The 21437-nt window shown below is 38.7% G+C and overlaps 1 protein-coding gene across 1 annotated transcript; it reads right to left on the reverse strand.

Annotated features, from left to right (window-relative positions):
* Positions 1-619: 619 nt before the first annotated feature.
* VPS36 (vacuolar protein sorting 36 homolog) lies at positions 620-21418 on the reverse strand. The gene is made up of 14 exons (XM_066313227.1): positions 21275-21418; positions 19392-19460; positions 15816-15886; positions 14654-14768; positions 13165-13254; positions 11063-11149; positions 8243-8275; positions 8046-8123; positions 7497-7631; positions 6533-6598; positions 5901-5965; positions 5351-5435; positions 2838-2914; positions 620-2754 (listed from the first exon to the last, which is right to left on the reverse strand). Exons 1-14 carry the CDS (start codon positions 21368-21370, stop codon positions 2661-2663), a joined length of 1161 nt encoding a protein of 386 aa, XP_066169324.1. The 5' UTR covers positions 21371-21418; the 3' UTR covers positions 620-2660.
* Between the last annotated feature and the right edge of the window lie 19 nt (positions 21419-21437).

Here is a 21437-nt window from a genome sequence, read left to right on the forward strand (position 1 = left end):
AGAAAAAAAATTTGCACTTCAGAAATATGGTCCAGATTAGATCCACGTTTCCATAGGCTGAACATAATTTTCCTGAAAACAAAGGCAAATGAGAAACGGAAAAGATGCAGAGATTCCTGAGGTGTGTTTTCCTGTCTGAGGTATAAAAAGGCCCATGTTTTCAAATGAAAAACGTAACCATCATTTAAGACTGCTCCATAGAAAGACAAGCACTATTTGTGTAGGCAGCCCTGGCAAAATGAGGCTGGTCATATACTGTGATACAAATATCCTAGGAATAATCAAAACAGGAAAGGTTCATATATGCACCTTCTGTATTACACTAGTATGATCTCATGAAAGCACTGCTTGTGTAGACACCTAGAGTTTGACTGTTCTGGCTGGGATGGGTCACAGGCTATTCAGCAACAGAAGCAAGGCCTTCCAATTACATTTAATTCTGCCCTTTAAATCAAAACTGTATCATACCCTTTTAGGTAGAGACAGCAAAAATATGATGTGCTTTAAAAACCCGCCCTGTGGAACCACAAGATTTTAATGTGTAAAGAAGATAAAGCATTTAAAACATTTAGAAGGAAAAAAAAAACCCAAACAAAATAAAACCAACTCAACAGAACAATCTATTTAAGAAAATGTTTTAATTTTTCTTATTTTCTGGTAGCCATTTTCTCATGTGTGTGTTTAAATTCTAAACCAGCAATACAATTTACCCTACTGAATAGATTTCTTGCCTGGAAGAAGAACAAAGTCAAGGAAAAATCTTGGAAAAGAAAAGCTTGAGAAGGTGCCATTATTCTAAATAGGCTGTATTATTGCTTAATTAAGATAATGAAACACTCAGGGTAGGAGGAACAGAGGCTGGCAGTTTACACTTGGCATTTCCTCTCATTTTGTTCTTCCTTCACACGACGTGCCCCCTTGTGGGGAGAGGTTCAGGCCCACGAACCACGGGCCTTCCATGACAGGTTTTTATGGGGCAAAAGAGACAGTTGTCACAAAACAGCTTTTTGCTTCCAAATTTCTCACTTTTCAGTCCCTCCTTAGATGTGTGGTGCTTGGTGTACTTTGCATGGATCTCTCCTGTGGGTTGTGGGGAGGATGAAGGAAAGCAGCAAGCTGTAAGGCTCCTGAAGAGATGACACCAGGTGACTAACACAGTAGTAACAGTGTGGAACTGGTTCCTTCAGCTGTGTCCAAGACTTAAGTTTTAGCACCCTCATGGAGCAGACAAAAACTGCCTTAAAGAAAGCACTGCATGAAAGTTTGCTTGTGACAAGAGTTAAGAGGACACAATTCCCTGGATATAAAGGACATACTACAATCCACAGGCATGATCACTGTAGGAATCTCTGCACTGAACTACTGGCAGGCTCTTAAGTCATGTCTTAACTCATGCTATGGTAACACTGAAATAACTCTGAACATATCTTCAGGCTCATATTAAAAGCCATTCTGTCCGTTCTTGTAAAGCTGATCTGGCCATCACAACCACAGTGCAGTTACTTGTATGCTGTCCTTGCCCATACCTTAAATTAACTTTGTTTATTAAAAACAGTCACTTCAAAATGCCAAAAATTCAGGTAATGTGGATCATAAACATCCACTTAACTGTTATTATCATGACAGATCTTCAAGTAGTGTAGCAACTCCACTGGAGTTATGAAAACCGAGGCTATTATATTGCATTCAGTGTGAACACAGGTGTGGAAAACCAAACAATGATACCTTGTGATTATTAAACACAGGGTGATAGTCCTCTTCTCCCTTCAATATAGAATGCATATTAATCTTCACATATGAGAGGTAAGCAAATGAATTGTTTCCCCAAAACAGGTAATAGGCTGATGAAACAAACAAATGATCTTTTGTTAGAAGTACAAGGTAAAATACAAGCACATTAAAGCACAGAATCTAGTAAAATGACAGGAGGCTGCTCCACTCTGCTACAAAGAAGACAGAGAAAGGGCACCCAAAGTGCAACGTAAAACGGAAGGAAGATGGCAAGGAAAGAGAAGGGAGGAAGTCTGTGCTAACAATGCTTCTATCTGAGATATTAGCGTAAGATATGACAAAATAAACATGGTAATTTCTAGATTCGCTTGACATAAAACAACCTCTCTTGCAGCAGGTTCTTTCTGTCTCAAATTCCAGAACCCCAAGATCCTCCCTTAGAAAACCGTTCATCACTTCTGGGAGGAGGGGTTATTCTACTAGTTTGTTCCTTAGACCTCAGTACACACCAAAGTCCTGTTGCTTATCACTGTGGACACATCTGCCCGCTTTGTTGCTCCGGACAGAAAGAAAGAAACAAACTGGAGTACGCAGTAACCCGGCTCTGGGTGCTCACGGCGATACTCTCTCCACTTCTACTGGAGTGCAATCTTCTCTTGAAATGAGAAACTACACAGCACACCAAATAAAACTTGAAAAATGAGTGAGTTGTCTCAAGACAATAAGACATGCTTTGTGATTTCTATCTCCTTTCAGTTCCATGTAAGAGGATTCAGCACTTGAAATACCTGAGAACTGTAAAAGCATTGCAATGTTCATGTCTGTTGCAGTTGACTAACAAAATAAAAATTTTAAAGTCAGTTCTTGGAAGGATTCTGCCCTCTGCTCTCTTGTTCAACTATTACATAACAAACTGCACACAAATGGTATTAGCTTTGTGTCAGAAATAAATTTGGGTAGAATCTTAAGCCTTCCACTGAATCATCTCTGCAAAGATGGCCCATCTTTTCAGCAAGAAGCAGCCTAGAGAAAGCAAAAGAAGATGTCCTGTATTACTTGAGGACAACATCATAATTATAGTATTAAACACAACAATTATTACTTACCTTTCTTTGGCTAAGAGAACGGACATCCCCACCAGCTTAGCAAACTCATCAGCTGTGAGAGAACCCTTTTCAGATACCTATCAGAAACCAAATACAAAAATAAACAAACTATAATATTAAAAGAACAATAAAGTTCTCTCAGCTACTGAATCAGGTCTAGCCTTGAAAAGCGATAAACTGGTAGCAAATCCCTTGAGAAGAAAATTAGTTTGTTTGGTTTTTTAAAAAAGTACAACTAATTATGAGTATTTTGCCTTTAACGCATCTCTTCTTTGTCCTGGGAAAATTGCCACTTATAAAAAAAAGGGAGTTAAATCTGTAAAAAAAACATATGGTACCCTCTCCTTTGGATTTTTTTTTAAAGACACCTTAGGACTAAATGAACTGAAAAATCAGAATAGCTCGCACAGTAAAATAGAGTCTCCATCAGTATTTACACAGCAGAACTATTCTAAGTGATTCTGCAAACACTGAAGCCTAAATGAGGAAATAAAAGACCTGTTCAGGGCAGCTCATCAGTGTAGAAACAGAAGTCATCTCAGGTGGAAGAGAAGAATTTGAGTTTTATGGCATTTAAAATACACCCACTACCTACAGGAAAAATCCCCAAGCTTTAGTACTTCACATGACATTATGGCATACTAGAGGAATAACTAAAAGCCACCATAACATTCAGCTGTGAATGTCAAAAGACAGGTTCACCCCTGACACTCAAAACTTTGGCCCTTTTGTCTCAACCACGCTACTTAATAAAATAAAACCTTCCCATACATGTTGGACATGTGAATGTTTAAAATACTAGATAAATACTACATATGAAATCCAGACTTATTATTGCATTGAATTTTCCAGATAAACACCTTTAATTGCCCCAAAATTAATAATTCTTACATTTCTCCATTGCTTTAGATTCAAGCAAAGTTGTAAATCCGGATGTAGTTGCCATTTCCTGCTTCCCACATAACTGAGTGGGGAGGGGTCTATTCTGCACCATTCTCAGCAGTAGTCCTTTTACAGAAACTCAGATTAAATTAGTCCTAACACGAGATTTTCGGAAGCTAAGAGAACAAATCTGAGTAATGGATGTCAGCTATACAATCAGTGATTAATTATCTTTCCTTCCCAGACCACTACGGTCATCAAGGGTGACTTTGGATTCCTTTGATGTCCATGTCATTTCCTGTCTTCACCAGCCATTCAAAACCACATCTCTCTCCTGCCTGAAACCCTATGGCTTCCTTTCACTTCTCAGAACTTAATGCATAATGTGCAGTAACATTAAAGCATGGGGTGCTGTTGGCCGCAAGTCTGATGTCATCTTCCCTTTCCCACACAAGCTAATCTTCCTCAGTTGAAGCCTCTCCCTTCCACTCTTCTATGGAGCCAAAGTCTCATATTATGAAAACAACAGAAAAAATGCACCTTGGTAATAAAAAAACTACATTTTGCAGTTAACCTCCTTTGTCATCAAGAAAGGTTTTTCCTTTCTTTTCAAAGATATAAGCACTCTTTCTGAAGACATAAAATCCATTAGAAACCAAAAATAATCAGAAAAAAGCCCTAAAATGATCTTGATATTTTTCTATAAAATTAAGAAAATAAACTGAGAATATTAACATATACTGAAAGACTTAAGCATTTTAGTGTTGTGGATTTAGAATGGAATCTCTGAAATTACTCTAAACACTTACCTAAAAACTTTTCTGACGAGCAAAGGCTATATGGTGACAATCATGCAAAATACACTGAGCAGTCCACCCTGTGTCAAGTGAGGTGTCTGCACTAACTAGTTTGTCTCCACTGCCCTCTCTTTCACTTTGATGTTTAACTTTGGATACACTGGATTAGCCTTTTCCCAAATGTATGAAAATCAAAAAATTACATTCCACTCAGAAAGACATGGGAAAGTATAACAAATAATGGGATAACAGGACTGTGAAGTGTCCCAAGGCAGCAAGACCACAAAGGTTTATGACACTGAGCAGTTTATACTATCTTTTTCCCTGATGAAGCTGGCTTAATTCTATAGACACTAGTCTCCTACTAAGTGCTCTTCACAGGAGCAAAGTCAGTACACATACAATGTACTGTTCTGTGAAATAAACCCAAACCAATCAACCACCTATATCCACATTTAAGAGCTGTTTCCACTGCCTTCTAGCATAACATGTACAATGTCTGAAGTCCACTTCTGTTAAATTAGGTGCTCAATACATGCCATGAATTTCAGCCTACAGTGCAAAAGATTTGGAGGAAGGCTGAAGGTTAATGAAGTTTGAAAAGAGATAGAAAAGTGATTTATTCCTTAAAGAGAAAGTAATGACTAAGATTATTGCCTGTAGAGAGCTTTGAAGATGAGAAGTGCTATTTAAATATTTCTCTTAGAAGATATGAAGTGGAATGCTTTGTATTTTGAAATCTCAAGAGGAAATCCCATACCTCAAGTTTTTTACCGAATGTGCTTATATTTCCCTAGTGTGGTCAGAACACTGAAGGAAATGAAATACACTTACTGTCTCTAAAGCAGCAGCAACCATTTCCTCTTCATTATGAGACTGGAGTTCAATCACCATCACACCACTATCAAATATCCGAAGCCTAAAATCAAAAAAGAGAGGCAAAGTACCTAAAAACCTTCTGCACATCACTTATGGTCACGTTTCTAATGCATTCACACCATTACCTTTCTAATGTAACCACATTACAAAAGGGGAAAAAAAATCCCCCCAAACCCAAATAAGCTCTCCAAGATTAACTTAAACCTAAGAGCATATTCAAAATCTGAACAGAAAAAAGAGCAAGGCATATGTCTGACCTTGGTTAAACCCTTTTCCATCTGAAAAAATTGTAAGTGAAAAACATAAGTATTTCCTAGCTGAAAATTAATGTTTTAATGTAAAGTGGCTGTTGGTGCATATGGCAGCATCCTTAGAGCAAAGAATGACTTTGTTAAAAATACCCACAACAACCACAAAAGAAATCTACTTCAAGTAAAATATTAAATCATCACTCAGTCTGACCCGTGAGTGCCATGCTTTATAAACAAATCTGTAAAGCTCTTACCTTAGTGGCAATTTCAGTGATTCCAGCATTTTACAAGCATTTACTAAGTCTTCCGGTGACAGCAACTATTAAAATAGTAAAACCTATTTATTCACAGCTTGCATTTCAGGCGTATAGTATAACATCGAAACAAAGTTTTAGTAGCTATAAAATACACCAGACTACACTTATTGTTAATTCTTTTTCCTTTCTATTGTGCAGTCTATTTTTTAGCTTCTATGCTCCTTTCTGTTCCCTTAATATGTGTTCTATAATAATCCTTCTTGCCTTGTTTACAGAAAAAATTGTTGTATTTTGTTTAAAAAAATTCCCAGAACTTTCACCATTCTTTAGTAGTCTCTGACCTTTAAGTTTTCTTTCCAGATAAGTATGGATTTTCCTTTTACATGGTATCATAAAAAGCAGCATACATTCCTACAACTTATAAATATTAAAATTATAAATAATACATAAGTATTATAAGGAAGAACAAGAAAGGAGAAAGGTAAAACCCCTCCAATTTTAATAAAGAGCTGATCACATTGTGTTGCAGATAAGTAGAATGAGCAATTGGTAGGGAACATTTTAACCCTTTTTAATTTCCTTATGCCTGAAGTGCTGTTATAACATTCTGACCCAAAGCAGTGGCTCACCTCTAGCCCCCGGGCACGGTTCACCAGGCAGTAAACTTCCGTGAGAGACATGATCCCCCCTCGCTCCTGTGTTAATGAGCACAAGACTGGTCAGGGGAACAGCATCAACCCAGTGAAAACAGCATCTCTGCTTGCAGGTGGCTGATTACACAGGTGACACAAGGGGCTAAATGATGGGCCCTAATGGGAAAAGCTAGAGGTAAGTTGTATCTTTCACTAATCATTTTAAAATGCAAAATAGTGACTACTAGACCCAAGCACGGTGAATTACTTTGATTTTAAAGTAGAGAATAAATCACAGGAATGAAGAATTTCAACATATTAAATCTATCAATCAATTTAGCATTTCTGCTGTTCAGACAAACTCTAATTTTCCATTCTGATCACAGTAGGTAGCATATACCTTTCACAAAAATACCGTTGCATATATGCCTTTTCGTAGGATAGCCTTATAAACTGCAACATGAAATTTAACTCTTTGGTGAGAAACTTGTAATCTTTTAAAGTTTAAGATAAATTAGAACAAGAGATATTATTAAGGGTTGGTAATGTACTTAATAGTCCTGTCCTACATTTGCAAAATATGTAAATTTGAAGCAGTTTAAAAAGACTCATTACTTATATTTTCTGTCAGTGCCATTTCACTCTTTCTTTAAAAAAAGAAATATTCTGCAGCAAAAGATGAATACAGGGCTGTTCAAATAGAAGAAAGACCACTGGAACAGTTTTCTAAATCTCATCAACATTTTGCCAATTAGAAGTTGATGCCATTAGTCCAAAGAAAAATTCATACATATATTTAAACTTTTTTATTCAAGAAGACAATATATATTCCTCCCATCAATACTGACTAGGAGGCTGTGCTGCTAAATCAGCTTTAAAAAGAGGCAGAGTACTACAGACAAAACACACATCAAAACTCAGCAACACATGGAAAATGCTGGTGCAAGATGTGGTGCTTTACCTCTAAGGGTGTCTGCAGGATTCCAGCCAGTTGCTTTGCCAGCTGCATGTGGTACTCTGTACCAGATCCGTATGTTTCCCTCGTAACTGGGTTAGCTATACCCATACTCAGTAGATAGGACTTGAACCTAATGGTCTGAACAAGCAAACAAACAAACAAATCTAGATGTACATCAGCTAATGAGTGATGCTGGTTAGTAAAAAAATTTGATTTTATTACTATAACACAGTTTTGGTGAATAAATCCTTCAGTTTTCTACCAATAAAGTCAATTACTAAACAAAGAGAAGACAAGACTTAGTACCATTTATTTTTGACTAGCACAGGTAAAAAACCAGAAAAATTTATAAAAAGCAGTAAAATCACTGCTTTTAAAAAGGGTTAAAAGAAAAAAATAACACTAAGCAAGTAATCTCTACACCAAGTATAAGAGACTAAACACAACAAAACCAACCAGCAAGGGGTTTTAGTAACATTACATTATTAAACAGGTAACTTTTTGCTTTTCATAAGTATGTTTTTGTAGAATTTAAAAACAACAATAATTTACCTCATCTTCAGTGATGTCACCTTGTTTTTCTTTAATCTTGTTAGCTATTGACTTGGATAATTCCACCATTTCCTTAGCCTATCAAGAAACACACAAAGATAAGTCAACTTCCAGCTCAAGAGAGAAAAGTGCGCTTAAAACTGAGAAAACAAGCATTAAGTCTACTTCGCCAAGTGACACACACCATCCATCCATACCTTTTCCATTAGTTTGCTAAGGTCCTCAAAAGCCTGAAATGAAAAGCAGATAATGCATATCAGTATAATTATAGCATTCAGTTTTATGGACACAGGCAGCTGCTATTCATAAGAGCTATTCATAAGAGCTGCTAAGACTTTAGATGAGTATGTTACAATATGAGATATCATACCTTATTTGTTGATACAACTGTTTTACAGCATATCTTATAATTAAAATAAAAAACAAAGAATGAAGAAGAGATTCAATCACATACTCTTCCAGTATATGAACAGAATTTTGGTATGATTTAATATGTCCATGTGATAGGAAGGACAATGAGATGCTGAGTCACAGAAAAGATTAAACTGTCCAAGTTTATTATGCTCTCTGTAAGGTGGGGGAAAGTTTCTGGGTGGTGATGGTAGATTTTATTCCAACACAACCCTCACTCAAGGAGATATGTTGTTTCTGGCCAGCTGCAAGACAGCTGTAAAGCTACAGATGTAATCCTCCTGACAAGACAACTTTACTTTCATCAGTGATGTTCCTTAGTTAGCAAGAAACACTCATTTCAAATGAACAAGGAAGACTGAGGGACAAAACCTCTGAAATGTCTGGCAACATCTCTTCACTTAAATACTCCAGTAAAACGCTATGGTCTCAAATACAACAACTCTGCAACACGCCACAAAGGAGTTTTAGGCTTAAATAAATCATACTTTAAAAACAGCTGAAGGTATACTGTAATTCCAAACTTTTAGTAATGATAAACATTGAAAAATTCAGGTAGGAAGAAAAAAGAGAGCTAGCAACTCCATTAATACAACTATATTAAAAAGCAACTCTCTTTTCTTCCACCCTCATTAATGCACATTCATTCAGCCTCCTCTCTTCTCTCAAATACATGGCAACATGTCCAGGTGGTCAGACTTTTCAAACAACCTTTTTTGAACAACTGGTGTGAGAAAAATTCCAAAACCTTTAGATCTAAAGTTTGCCTGACAGCAGCACCCAAGCCCTCCAGCCACAAGTAAAGAAGGTTCAGTTACACTGTTAAATGGACAGAGAGACATCCTGCCTACAGCTTCTAGTCACTGCCTTTATGTCATTTCTTGCTTACTCTGACTAATCCCCCACTATAGCAGTATTTTTGCAGGAAAACCCCAGTGTTCCCATCTACATTCAGGTGCCTTATGTAGAAGTTTATTGGTCAGAGATTCAATTTGCAAAGAACAAAAGGAGATGTCTCTAGAAAGGGACAGGGTTTGCTTTTCATCTCCTGATAGTGCCAGTGTTTCTCCACTGACTGGACAAGTTTAGCCTCCTAACAGTTGGTACCTGACTTAGTTATCCAAAATTAAGTGGTCCACAGGAAAGAAAATACCACTGAATAACACTATTATGACACTGTTATACCACTGCGTAACAATAATTTACCACTAAGAAAACAAAAACTTCTGTTTGGAATACTTCTTCTTACTCCCTAATCTGCCAGATTGAATAATTCACAATAGATTTCCCAATCTCCAGTGTAAATCAAAGTCCTGCTATTCTACTTGTATATGATATCAACAATAAGTTTTCTGACAGGGCTTTTCCCAGCTTATTTCTAATCTCTATACCTGCATGAAAACAACATTCATCAAAAGAACTCCTGATTTAGTTAAACAAACAGTATGCTGTGTCTAACTCCTCCTCTGCCTGAGTCACCCAGGGCAGGCCTGGAAACAAAGGGGAATGTGCACACACCTAACAGGAACTTCCTCAGATAAACAAAAGGCTAAAGAACTGGATTCTTATCAGCACTGAACAGCAGATGCAGGAAGCCTTTTCCTGGAAGCCAGGGCACCATTTTTTAAATTAAGTCATTTATAACATTTAAAGCTGGAGGAAGGCAGGATTTTACAAGTCATGGTTTTCCTCTGCTCATACAACATGTATAAATGGATTTCTTTTACTCTCTGACAAAGCTACTAAAGGAAAAAATAAGCAGACAATGCCTTTTGAACTATATACACACGCATGTAACCACAATGCCTTTTGAACTACACACAAAACTTCATTCATTACATTCCTCACAGACAGAAACCAAGAAAGTTTTATGCTCCCAGTATCTGAAAGAGCATGTGGCCTGCAAAGACACTTTAATTTTTATAACTATTACAGCAGGGGATGCTTTTTTTCTCATTGAATCCCACAAAGCTTTGCCACAAGAACAAATTGGCTGCATGTAGCTGATGAGTACTTTTGTATCAGTCTCTACTACCAAGACAGACTACTTTTGAGGGTATTGCTGTCAGGTATACATGAAGAAATTAAATGCCTCCGCTGTCCATCAGTACTGATATCTGGAATTCAACTATTGTTCCGGTTCTATGGAAAAGGACGGTCTCCATCTAGCCCAGGTATTTTGCAAAATACAACATCTTGTGGATGGATGCAAATAATTTTACTGTAATTATAAGCCTAAATGTAACATCTAAAAGACTGACTATAAAAGGAAAATCTAGCTTCATCACAGTTATGTGCAGACACTTGGATTAGCATATTCTGCTTAATCTATACTCAATTTTCAATTGAAACCAAAATTAGTTTAATAAATACACACTGTTAGTTTCAAAGAACAATCTTCTTGAGAGGAATTGTTTAAATGAAGTACCTTTAAATATATCGATAACCCAGTTAAACAAAATAAATTACTGTAAACTGTACACTCTTAATCATTTCAGACTTCTCAACAAAAACAATAAATAGTCTCACCTGTCACTAAAAAAAAGTGTGAATGAATGTAAATAGCTCAGACATGTGGCTGACCTTGAAACTTCAAAAGTACCTACCTCAGAAATGTTTTTGTCAGTCTCTTTTCTTTTTTCTTCTAATTTCCTTTCAATACCTACAATTCCTATGGCCCTTATTCTTCCTGCCTACAAAAAAAAACCCAAACAAACAAATAAAAAAAAAAAAAAAAAAACACAACAACAACAACAAAAAAAAACAAAAAAAAAACCAAAAAAACAAAAACAAACAAACAAACAAAAAAAAAAACAAAAAAAAAACAAGGAAAGAGTCAAAATAAGAAATATTAAGTTTTTTCATCTGCCTCACTGTGAAAATTAGAGGTCTGGAAATATTCCTCCAAACAGCAGATATCATTCATACAATATTTCATCCATTTCTTGACAGTAATTTTTAAACCACTGTAAAAAAAATAAACAAGAAACGTGAACCATATATGAATTTGCTCTACTAGACAAACAATGATATTGATAATATATTGAAGCTATTACTATGGCTTAATATCCAGACTGAGTATTCCAGCGCATCTCAATTCTAGCCTCTCAAGTCCATGTGAACATTCATACTAGAGCTGTGGAAATGCCTGAGTGTATTACTTCAAGAAATCCAGCCTAAAGAAATAGAAACAGAGAAACACAATGCTGAGTACAATCTAATTTACCTTCTTAAGAGGTATTAGAATGTGTGCGATGGTCAAACTTTAACCAGATGCTGAATGTGTTCTAGAAAGGCTGGTACCTAAGTGGCAGCAGAGTCAAGCCTCTCATCTCTGATTGCAAAGCTTAGCATAGGTGTTAAGTTAATGAGTTAAAATATTAAATCATCATAATCTGACCTGTGACTGTGACTTAAGTAGAGGTAAGGCATTTTGATTACATTTTTCATGCATTATTCCAAATGCAGCTGTGCTTATAGGTACTAAATTTACTGAAGGGGACATACAGGATTTCATATCGAACAATCTTACAATCATCCTATTTCACTCATACAATACTATATATTCATATATTCAGCACATTAATATATAGAAACAATGCCTACATGTTTATCAGAGTTTATGACCTAGAAGTATGAAGGCAGATAAAGGTTATCTAACGTATGACATTCTCCCTAACAACTGTCCATTTAAAATGTAAATCAAACACATCAGTTTCAGAGTTATACAAAAGTCACATGTTATATATTTGACTTCCAGCCACAAAAAAAAATAAACCAGGAATCACAATTAAGACAAAAAATTTTCCAGCATCAATGTGGGGGTGGGCGGAGCCCCAGCTGCTTTGCCCTGGAGGGAGCCAAGCTGAGGAGTCAAGGAAGAATTTTGCAACTTCACCCAGAGCCCCTAAGACAAAGACAAACCTTCTAGCCACAGCGACCTGTCCGGAAACCCACAAGCCCCCTTGGGATTTTATGTAGATCTGTTACAATTGATTGGTTCTGTACCCTTTTCCTCCCACCCTGGTGTCCCATAAAAACCCCTGGGTTTCCTCTGGTCAGCAGAGGCTCCTCGTCCCTGGACCCCTTTCGCTGGTACCCTCTCAATAAAGTACCACCTGCGAAAATTCAACACGAGACCTCTCTCTCTCTCGCCACGGCCGGCTAAAAGAGGGGCTAACTCACAAGGGCATGAGCTAAGAGCACTGAGCTGAAATCACTGAAAGCTGAAATCACTAAACTGAAAAATCACTGCTCTGCCTGCTGCTGAGAAGCCCCTCTGCCAGCTGAGGAGCGCCCTGACCCCCCAAGGAGCTGTTTCTAGCGAGACATCCTTTGGGGTGGCTGTGGCTCTCTGGGTCCCAAGCGGCGGACCCCATCCACCAGCTGGAATACATCAAAGTATATGCAAATAAATATTGTATTTGCACAACTGTGTGTGGGTCTAACTAAAACAAACAAACAAAAACAAGGAGAAGGAGGTCATTATCTAAGCACACTCAAGAAAGAAAGGATACTGTGTTCTATCAGGTGAAAAAAGCAAAGGAAAAACTAATTTATGCCAGTGAAAAAACAAGCAAACTAAAGCTGAATTCCTGCACGTGCCCATACGTTGGCTAGAGTCACATGCTGGATGTGGTATATGAGGGTGGCAAGAAGTGGCAATGAGAGATTACACACAGATCCTGCTCAGAAGCTCTGCACATACCTGTGAATCCTTGTTCATTTGCATGGCCTGACCAGTGGGCATGCTCTCCCATCTCCTTTGTGTGATCTCTTCTGATAACCGTCTGTAGAACTGCAAACATTAAAGAGGGACAACAGATGTTTCATCAACTGTGCAGAGCACCTCTGGGTATTTTTAGCACCTTGGTGATGAAATAAACTTCACAATGCATGGAGACAAAACATGGTAGTACCTTCATAACCACAGTACAGAACTCATTATATAGAAATTCTTAATGTCCGGTCTTCAAAAGTATTCACATTAGAAGAGGAGCCATCTAGTCACTAAGTATTTCTATTATAAAATATTTCTTCAGATATTCAACATGTCCCAAACCATGTTAAATGCTGAGGTATACTCAAAGGCATGTTTTTAAAAGAAGGAAAGCTGAGCATCCAACTGCTATTGATCTGCTAATTCAACAAAATAGAAAAACAAACACACAGATCAATTACACCAATTTGTTTATTGCTAATACCAGAAGGTGACATTAGTTAACACTAAGTGTACCCTACTGACCAATATCCAGAGAGAAAATCTATTCCACCCTTTTCGTTGTCCAGGTTCACAGGAAAGCATTCTGAGGTCATGAAGAAAGGCTGGGGTTTAACTGATGTGCTGGCAACCAGTAAGCACAGTAAGTTTGATTTTCAGACACATTAAATAAATATGATTATGATTGCAAAAAACACGCATCTGCATAAATCTACCGTCATCATAATCTGAAAACTGCTCACAAATAAATAAAAGTGAGTCTGATCAAGCATATGCCTTTTAAAGACATTTCTATCTAATTTGATTTGCAAATCTGATTTTCTGCAGTGAACAAGTACAGTTTTTTCTACAGTCCAAAGTTGAAGTTCTCAGTCTCGTCAATCAAAATGTGAAATTTCTTTACAGAGTGCCATTTCTTTGTTTTTTAGGATAAGCTTTCTTCTAAGAATATATTAGATTTTTCTTAGAATGCTCAAAGCCTTTGAGATTTGGTGTAGGCTAAAAAAAATTATACAGTGTAAAACGAACAAAAGTTCTGAGGCAACAAAAGTTCAGCAATAAAATTAGAGAGATAATTAGGAATAAGTTGTATGATTCTTATTCAATAAAGGGTTAGATACAAAGAAACATCTTCTACTCTGTTAAACACTTAACAGGTTTCAGAGATGTCATTTTGGAAAATCCCGTGTTCAATTTAGTAGATTAGAAAATGAAGTACAAAATTATACTAAATCCCCTAAAATAAGGACTAACCTAGTAATGCCTCTAGACATTTTTGGAACTCTATTTGCAGTATTTAATGAAAGTACAGAACATGGGAGGCTCATAATGTTTGTCTCCCAAAAGGATGTATTGAAAAAGCTCCACCTCAAAAGTAAACATGGAAAGATCATGGGAAATTATCACTAACACAGCAAGAGGAGAAAAGCATGTCCAAAGACCCAACTGTGTTTGGAGTCCATGGTACAAGACTTACCTCAATCTGCCCATGTTCCTTGAAAGAAAGCTTGATGTAGGAGTATTTGCTGCTTTGGAATGGGCCAGGCTCTTTGTTTGAAGAAGCAGGGTGAAGATGAACTACTATTTTGGCACTAAGGAAGAGGTAAAGGAAAAAGAAGATATTTCTGTAATGTCTAAATAAACTATTTCAGCATCAAAGTTAACTATTTCATCAAAATCTCCATTAACTATCTCACATAAGTGCTCAAGATCATCAAATAATGCTTTATATTTATGCATCAACATTTAAATATTTTGAATATCTTGCATAAAACCTAAAACAGCCTCTAAAGCAGGAACATTTTACAAATTTAAAATGTACCTATCACCAATTCTTAAGAAATGAACATAACAGATTTTAAAATTGCAAGCAATAGTTTCCAAAAAAACCCTTTTAGTTAGGATAAAAACTGATTGCCAAGTTGTCATTTAACTTGGCAGTAATTATCGCAGGTCAAAAACCAAAACATGCTATCTTTGACACAGGAAAACAAGAGGTCTCAATATTATGTGTAACCTATCCCACTTTTATATGGCACTTGTGGACACTGTGTGTGAACTTATCCAAAACCAACATTCAAAGCCAACATGCATGAAAATAACAGTCTTAAAGGACACCTACTACCAAAACAAACCTTGGGAGGGCATGATTTTAGGGAAATTTACAGACTGCTATCACAACATGACTGCAAGTCCTCCATTCCCATCTCATTTTACTGATAATCTTTCCATTGGTCTTTACTTACTTCTCCAGCATTGGTGAACGAACTGATTTCTTCAGAATACCTCCAGCATATAACCTTACCAATCAGACTGCTGGTTGCAATCAGATGTTAGTTGTGTATCTATTTCTCCAGCCAAATTTTTTTTCTCTCTTTAGAAACTTAAAATCATAGAATCATTTATGTTGGAAAAGACCTCTAAAATCATCAGTAGTGATTCCATGACAGTTACTTAACAGATCACATCAGTCATGACTCTCTTCCTACACATTTGACCTCAATGGTCCTTGTGACTGCCAGCATGGAAATTTGAAATTGCAAAAGGAACCCACCATGAATTCATCTTTACTATTGGGTACCTCACATAATATGCATGTGAAAGGATCCAGCTGAAAAAGACAAGGAGGATGGCCATACCTCTTCCCTATCCCAGCTGCTTGCTCTTCAATAAATACAATCTGAGACAGAGGCACAGCAATGCAGCACTCCTGGAACAAACACAAGTGAATTAAACCATATCCTGTCTATTCACTCTCTAAACCCAAGTGTTCTCTTTCCCATCTCACAACCAGTATGGTTATCTACAGGTGCTGCCTGAAGCACTCTATGTGAAATATGATGGTAACAACAGGAACAGTGTATTACAGTGAAATACACGTAGAAAAAGAACACACATTTTAAACTGAGATCTAGTTAATTAAAAAACCTCAACAAACTTAAGTGTCAATGAGTCAACTTGAAAAACCTCAAGCTAGATTCATAGAAGAGACTATGAGATTTAACAAACCTTTAGAACTAAGGTCAAAATTTAAACACTAAAATTTCCATACTATTGCACCTTATCTCTTCTGTAGCTGTACAATACTCACAGGTTCTTGACATTTTTGCACTGATATTACTTAAGGAGCTACAAAAATATCCAAACCCACCATTCTTTTTAAATGCTGAATATCCAAAACCTACACTATTGTCTGAACGCAACAGGAATTTTTCCATCCATCCTACAGTGAAGGACTTAATCCAGCAGTTGATGCACCTCATCACACATTTATTGACTGTGCTTTACATAATACAGAGCAAGAAACAAGGCTGTGCCCATCTGTTGGAAACTAAGCTATCCCAGGCTAAACTCCTTCTACATGCATTGAGACAGAAATTGCTATAGGAGTGATTCAAACCATCTAATAAGGTGCCTGGTCTTGTTTTGGTGAACATCCTCTGAGGAACATCATCTCCCACACAACACCTTGGTGACTGACACAGTCACACAGTGCAGGAAAAACAGGTTGCATTCCCTCTTTGAACTTCTCTCTTCCACCTGCCACTGCCCAGCACCAGTTTACAACAGACACTGTTACAGGGCCCTCTCAATCCCTACCACCAAAATTGTTCCTCTTGGAACAGAGTAATTAAATACCCATTAAATTTGACAGCAGGGAAGTATACATGCAGGAACTCAAATTAATAAATAAATCTCTTATTGGGAAAAAACCCTGAGTTGGACCTCCTTTTCTAAAAACTCTTAGTGTAAGCTATCTAGGCTCTTCTATGACTCTAGTTTCTAAAGCCATTACCACCAGTTAAATGTTTGTAAAACAGCCACAAAGTTCTGGACACTTTAAAAGATAGGAAATATGATACTTCTGTTAAAAAAAGGTTTTGAAAATGACAAAAAGAGTTCAACTATATATAGTACGTGCACTATCAAAGTGACAGATTAGTTTAGTTCCAAGATAGAAAGTTATGAACTTATTTTAAGTACAAGGACTTTAAATCACCCCTTCCTGATGAGGAAAGCTACAGGAAGGGATACAAAACCAGAAATGTGTTAAATATGCTGTGTGTTTCTTCGAATGTCTTCTAATGCCTCATGCTCACAGTATGCATGATTTTATCATTTAAAATTTTGTACAAATCTAGCTATGTAACAAACTTTACAGAATTCCTTTTTCTTTAAACACTGTTCAACTACATATGGCAAGTAAAAACAGCAGCTATAGGACCCAGCTGTCTGTTTCTGTAAGAAGGTGTGCTATGTTAACATAATGACATGTGCCCCACTAATTATTATTCATTGCTGACACAATAAGAAGCGGATTCTCCCTACAAATTTATTCTAGGTAAGCTAGATAAGGTTTCTAAGTCTGATGTTAAACCACAGCTGAGCTTAGACAACAACTAACCAAGACAACAAAAGGACACTCATGCTCCCCATGTTTCAGTCCTGCGAGCTTGAAAAAATCAATCAGCTTTATTTACCCCACTAAAAAAGTTAATTACATCTCCCAGTGAGAACTGTGAGCCACATTTCTGCACCTTCTGTTAATCAAGCCTGAGCTTTTCAGAATCTTTGCTGAGTTAAATTAGTTAAAATAAAATGATTTTTCTTTTTCTCCAAGGTTTTCCTCTGCTGATTTAACAAATTCATTAACCTTGGAAGAGTACAAGAAATCACATGGCCTGGGCAGCAGAGGGAGAAATTGGGCAAAAGATACAAATGTAATCTTTTTGTTGGAGAGAATGGAGATAAGTTCAGTTCTAAAGGCTTGCTGAAGCCATAACGTCCAACCTTATTTTAAGCATGGAAAAAGTCCAAGTGAGAAGATTAGACACAGTGGTTGTTGCAGTACATGCTCAGCTCTCAAAAAGAGATGCTGATGAAGAAATAAAGAGTGATTAACAAAGAGTTTAGTACATTATCTCATGTGGTAATATGATGACTGTGCAGAAAAGCCCCATGTTAACTTATACAGAACAGCTCATGGTCTGGACAATCAAGCCCTAACTTGTGTAACAGTAATTCCACCACAGATAACAGCTCTTTAAACATTTTAAAAGAATTTGTATTAAAAATAGGTCTACTCTTACAGCAAATAATCCCTAAAGAAGAAATCATACTGCTCTGCCAAATTAGGAACATCTTTGGCGACATTACCTTCAGAACGCTCTTGGTACCTCCCTGCTTTGAAGCAAGGATGTGATATTTGCTAAGGATCAGCCTTTGGGTGAGAGAGGTGCTTCACCTGCCCTTGCACAAAAGCCCAGTGAAATACAACTTGCCTTTGAAAAGTTGTCAGCTGAAAACTTTTGTTATGAACTTTAAATTACCCTTTTGTTAGGAACTTTAAATCACCAAAGTGCTCTAAACTTTGGCTTTCAGGGTTAAAATTCTCAATTATTGAGTCCAAAACAAGCATAATCCAACCTAGTCTGAGGAAGACTTCTCCTTCAACTGCATCTGTGGAGTGGTGCCCATTGTCACAGTCTTTGCTTAGAGTTTATGTGTTTGTGGCGTCTTCCTCCCACTTCCAGCCTGCATTCCCAGGCTGTGCATGATGACACAAAGCATTCAGCAGTTTTACTACAGTTACCAAACCGTAGTTCTGGCAGTGTCACTTAACCTGTGACCAGTAAGTGTTCTGGCTGATTGAAGGGATGGTTCATGGCAGGAACAGGCAGCTGGGAGGGCAAGATGTGTGCAATACAAAACAATACTGTCACCAAAACCATCCTATTATCAAATCATGGTCTGGGACTATATGGTCAGAGCAGAATATATGGTGGGGCAGCTTGGATTTGAAATCAGCAGGGAAGAAAACGCTTTCCTAGACAAGGAGCACAGGAGAGAACTTCACATAATGATTTGCCTGACACATTCAACTTCAGTTTCAAAATATATGTCTTTTAGTGCATGACACCAGGCTCTTTTCTCCTTTATTTCTGTGCAGTAGAAACGAAACAATTGTAGGATACATTCCTAACCCTTCTCATCTCTGCATGATTATTTTATTAAAGCAGAACTAGGTGAAAGAACACACAATCTTCTTTCTGCTGAGAGCCAAAAAGTGGACTATACTTGTACAACAAAACACACACAAAGGCAGGAATAATCCCCTCTCTGTTTGCAGGCTTTTCATTGCAAGCTACGTGTTTATTACGGAATATAAAATTGAATGACATACAGGAGACAGAAGACACAGAAGTGGGACTTACATGATTCTTCTGATCCCTCCAGATCAGTCTGTGGGTGCTCAGCAGTAAAACTCCACTGCCGAATTTCACCTGGACAGGAAAAATAAAACAGATCAACAACAAATTGAACCAGTAAGTTACATAAATACTGGTCTTGGAAACATTACACCTTACCACAACACAGCAATCAGATTTAACAAGCCAGTATTTTGAGAACACTCCCTTTTTTCTTTTTTTTTTTTTTCTTTCAGAAAACAAAATACATGAAGTTTAGAAGTTTAGGAAACAATAGTGAAAAATAATATAAAAGGATTAGGTGGATAAACACAAACTTCCTTTTTCAAGTGTATAAACTTTACCCCTGGAAATCCTGAGGGGATCCTCCCTCCATATATTCTGCAAAATACACCAAAGTTCCTAAATGGATTTTAAACAGGCCTATTGGCTTTGGAACATTTACTATATGCTGACAGAGAAGGCAGAAATTATGCAAAAAAAGTAACGCAACCTAATAAAAACATGCTGCACACAGTCTGAAATCTTCCACCCTATCACAGGGGAGTATAGCTTCTACCTGTGTTGCTATTGAAAAGCTCTTCACTTATCAGACAGCAAACAGTACTGGAAAATCTGCATTAGCAAAATTCTTTCACCTTGTTAAATTTGAGGCACGTTTTTACAGCTTTTTGTGAGGGCAATTACCACGGTTAGAAAAAAGGAGAGATCAAGAGTCAGTCTGGCAGTGAAGTGGAGCAATAAACAGGATGGGTCAGAAAAGAGTAGAGGGTATGACAGCACCCAGGACGACTCAGGGGTGAATTGTGCCTCATGCCCTGTACCACACCAAAGCCAGGGCTCAGCGCACTACAGGAGTGACAGCCCGAGCAGTGGGCAGCGCTTTGTGACAGTGACACTGCCTACACGCAGCCTGTGGCGGTCCCAACCCTCACCCCATGTCACACACACTGTCCAAGGCCTTTCTCACAGAATCAACGAAGTTGGAAAAGCCCTCTGAGATTATCGGGTCCAACCTGTGACCCAAGATCCCCACATCAACCAGGCCACGGCCTTCAGTGCCATGGCCAGTCTTTCCCTAAACAGCTCCAGGGACGGCGACTCCACCGCCTCCCAGGGCAGTCCATTCCTATGTCTAATCACCCTTTCTGTCACGAAATTCTTCCTAATGGCCAACCTAAACTTGCTCTAGCACAGCTTAAGGCCACTTCCTCTTTTCCCGTCACTTGTTGCCTGGAGGAAGAGACCGACCCCGACCTGGCTCCGCCTTCCTGTCAGGCAGCTGCCGAGAGCAAGGAGGTCCCCCCAGGTCCTGCTCTTCTCCAGGCGAAACGATTCCAACCCCTCAGCTGAATCCCTAAGACTTATGCTCCAGACCTTTCTCCAGCTCCGCTGCCTTTCTCTGGATCCACTCCAGCACCTCAATGTCTGTCCTGAGCCGAGGGGCCCGGAACTGAACACAGATTCGGGGCGGCCTCACCAGTGCCGAGTACAGGGGCACAATCGCTGCCCTGGTCCTGCTGGCCACACCATTACTGATACAGGCCAGGGTGGCATTGGCCTTCTTGGCCACCTGGGCACACTCTGGCTCAAGTTCAGCTGCTGTCGACCAGCACAGCCCCTCGAAGCCTGCAACTCCGCCCTAATCTCTCCACAGAGACAAACCCCGCCAGACCCTGGCGCAGAGCGTCCTCCCACAGCCCCGATCGATGCTCCGCCTGCAGCCCAAGCCCTTCACACCCTTTGTGTCGCATCCCTCGCCCGACACCGCCCGCACTCACAGCCCTGCCACCCCCCTTGCGTGGGGCCCACGGCCGCGTCCTTTACCCTCCTCCCCCGCCCCGGCCGCGTCGCCAGGCCCCGCGCGGGGCGGCTCCAGCTCCCGTCACCTTCTCCTCCCCGTCGCTGAGGCGGACGCCGCGCTGCTGGACCACCAGCGTCTCTCCCAGCTCCAGCAGCCCAGTGGTCCAGGAGAACCTGTCCATGGCCGCCCTTCCCCTCCCGCACCGGGCCGCGGCCGCTGGGCGTGCGGAGACCGTCTGCGGCTGCCCG

Source organism: Sylvia atricapilla, chromosome 2 (assembly GCF_009819655.1).
Source record: "Sylvia atricapilla isolate bSylAtr1 chromosome 2, bSylAtr1.pri, whole genome shotgun sequence".
Taxonomy (NCBI): Eukaryota; Metazoa; Chordata; class Aves; order Passeriformes; family Sylviidae; genus Sylvia; species Sylvia atricapilla.